The following is a 2699-nucleotide window of genomic DNA, read 5'->3' as shown; positions in this document are numbered from 1 at the left end:
TGTGTGTGTGTATGTGTGTCGGCGTCGGTGTGTCGGTGGGGATGTGTGTGTGTGTGTGTGTGTGTGTGTGTCTGTGCTAGCACTCTTCTGCTCAGTGGTTATATCAAAAATAAGTTCGATTTTTCGCTTCTGTTCACCCATCTCCACCTATCCCTGTAACTGACTCCTAACACACCAAAGCGTAGTGCAATATGTATATTTGATGAAGCATTTTCACACTGTTTCTGTTTAAGGGTAGACGAGTGCAGTGGAGAGAAATGTAGATATAAACCTTGCTTGGTTTCATGTCTCCCATTTTTAATTGACAAAACCTTGTATGGTAAAGGTTTCCTATTTAATATTTATCAATATTGGAATAGCATTCCATCTAAGTCTCCGGTTCTCCGTATAAAAAACACCTCTTTAACTGTTATAAAGAATGATTTTTTTTCTCGGTTAACAAAATTGCTTTTTCTTCAGTTTGCGTTATTTTGTTTGTTTTTATTAACGATAATAACCCTGCTTGTGGGTCGCACCTGTTCTGTTTTGATAGATGCCTGCAATGGATTTCCACCAATAGTTATTACCATAACAGCTGGACTCTCAAGTTCTGATTGGCAACATCTTTGTTTGATCCAAGTCCAATGCTATTGTAACATTTAACCATGAAGCACACACTTTTATTTAAAGCTACTTAAAGTTAACATTTAGCTACATGGCATTAAAGAGCAGTCAGGGGCCAGGGGCCTCTTGCTCAAGGATGCCTGGTGATAGACTGCAGACGCTGGGCTGCAAACGCAGAACCCTGGAGTGCATCACCCTGACCCCGAGACAATCCTGCGCCACCAAGCCCGGCATTCACATCTCCTAACGTGCTCTCTCTCTCTCTCCCTCTCCTTCCAGAACGTTCTCGCCAAGGCGCTGTTCGACAATGTCGCCGAGTCGCCGGACGAGCTGTCCTTCCGGAAGGGCGACATCATGACGGTCCTGGAGCGTGACACCCAGGGCCTGGACGGCTGGTGGCTCTGCTCGCTGCACGGCCGCCAGGGCATCGTCCCCGGCAACCGCCTCAAGATCCTGGTGGGCATGTACGACAGCAAGCAAGGGCAGCAGCAAGGGCAGCAGCAGCAGCAGCAGGCCCCGCCCACTGGCTCCTCCGCACTGGCCCCGCCCACCTCCCAGACGCAGTCGGCCTACGGCATGCTCCCCAGCTCCGCCCCCGTCTCCTCGCTGGGCTACCCCGGCGGCAAGCCCCTCCCCTCGTCTCAGTACACGTCCATGCACTCGGCGTACTCCACGCCCACCCCCGCCAAGCCCTACCACGGCAACGTGTACATGATGCCCCCCTCCCACGGCGCCAAGCCCAGCCCGCAGAGCCTCTACCAGATCCCCTCGGGGCCCATGGGCACCGCGCCGCAGCCCCCCAGCAAAGCCCGGGAGCTGGCCCAGAAACAGTACCACATGCACGGGCAGGATATCTACCAGGTGCCCCCGTCTCTAGGCCCCGTGCCGAGCCAGGGCCTTTCCCAGGGATTGCCCCCGACTGGGATGACAGGGGTCGGGCAGGACGTGTACCAGGTTCCCCCGTCCCTGGAGAAGAAGAGCTGGGATAGCTCCAGCGTATCCAATGCGGGCAAGGTATAGATGAATACTTAACTTCTGGAGAGAGAGAGAGTGACAGAATGAGAGCGAGAGAGAGAGAGAGAGAGATTGATGTGGAAAGAAGTTTGAATGCATGTAGAAAGTTCTGGTGATGACTCATGTTTTATCTGTGTTTTATCTCATTTTATCTGTTTGGGAATGTTTTTGTATCCTGGAGACGTGTATACTTCCTGTGCTAGTTGTTAGTTAAGTGTGTCTGTGTGTGTGTGTGTGTGGTTGGGGGGGTGGGGGGGGGTGCACGCGTGCGTGTGTGATTTCCGTTTATTTTGAGTTTTCAAGGTTGTCACTTTTCTGCCACCACAAGAATAACAACAGTGCGAGATCTTAGAAACTATGTGAAAGAAAAATATGTTATGGTAGGTGTTATTAAAGAGGAGCGATAGGAGGAGAAAGAGAGAGCGATGGAGGGAGGGAGAGAGGGAGGGAGGGAGGGAGGGGGAGAGAGAATTATAAAACGTCAAGGGAAGAGCAGAATATAAATGTGTCGGGGAGATTTTGGGTAGTCGGTGTGTTGCTGTGTGCGTGTATGCCTGTCTGGGTGTGTGTGTGTGTGTGTGGGGAGGTGAGGGCACTTAATAATTCAGGCATGATGTCCTGCTTGGGTGGCTCAGGGTACTTGTGAGGACGCGCCCTGGGCAGGCTGACGCTGGCTGGCTGAGTGCACCCAGCCGTGCAGGTTGCGCACAACCCAGCCAAAAAGGGGATGGGTTTTAGCCGGCCGTGCGTTTGTGTGTCCGTTCGTTTGACCGAGCAATTGGAGTTGTCTGACCGGCGATGACCGTGGATGGCTTGGTTTGATGGTGGCGGCGAATTTACCAATGACGACAATGATGGTGAAGGTGGTGGTGATGCCGAGGGTGATGATGATGATGCTGATGGTGGGGTGATGGGAGAGAGACGTCTGTTGGGGCTCTCCCTCTCTTAACCCCCCCTGACGTAATCTTGGCATCTCCTCCCCTCATTGCTCTCGGGGAAAACCTCTCCTCCCTAAAACAGAGTTTCCATCGCGTCATGGTCGGGAGTTACACCCAGCTAACGCCCGTCGCTAGCCTGGTAAC

The 2699-nt window shown here is 52.5% G+C and overlaps 1 protein-coding gene across 1 annotated transcript; it reads left to right on the top strand.

Annotated features, from left to right (window-relative positions):
* Nucleotides 1-829: 829 nt before the first annotated feature.
* Nucleotides 830-1856, top strand: LOC311375707 (breast cancer anti-estrogen resistance protein 1-like; the record flags this gene model as incomplete). Its single annotated transcript, XM_084490770.1, has 1 exon — nucleotides 830-1856. A coding segment is annotated over one exon (794 nt), but the record flags the coding sequence as incomplete, so codon positions are not given.
* Between the last annotated feature and the right edge of the window lie 843 nt (nucleotides 1857-2699).

Source organism: Micromesistius poutassou, assembly GCF_964030765.1.
Source record: "Micromesistius poutassou genome assembly, contig: SCAFFOLD_1725, whole genome shotgun sequence".
Taxonomy (NCBI): domain Eukaryota; kingdom Metazoa; phylum Chordata; class Actinopteri; order Gadiformes; family Gadidae; genus Micromesistius; species Micromesistius poutassou.
Note: the sequence above shows the minus strand (reverse complement) of the source record. Positions and strands in the feature narration are given on the sequence as shown.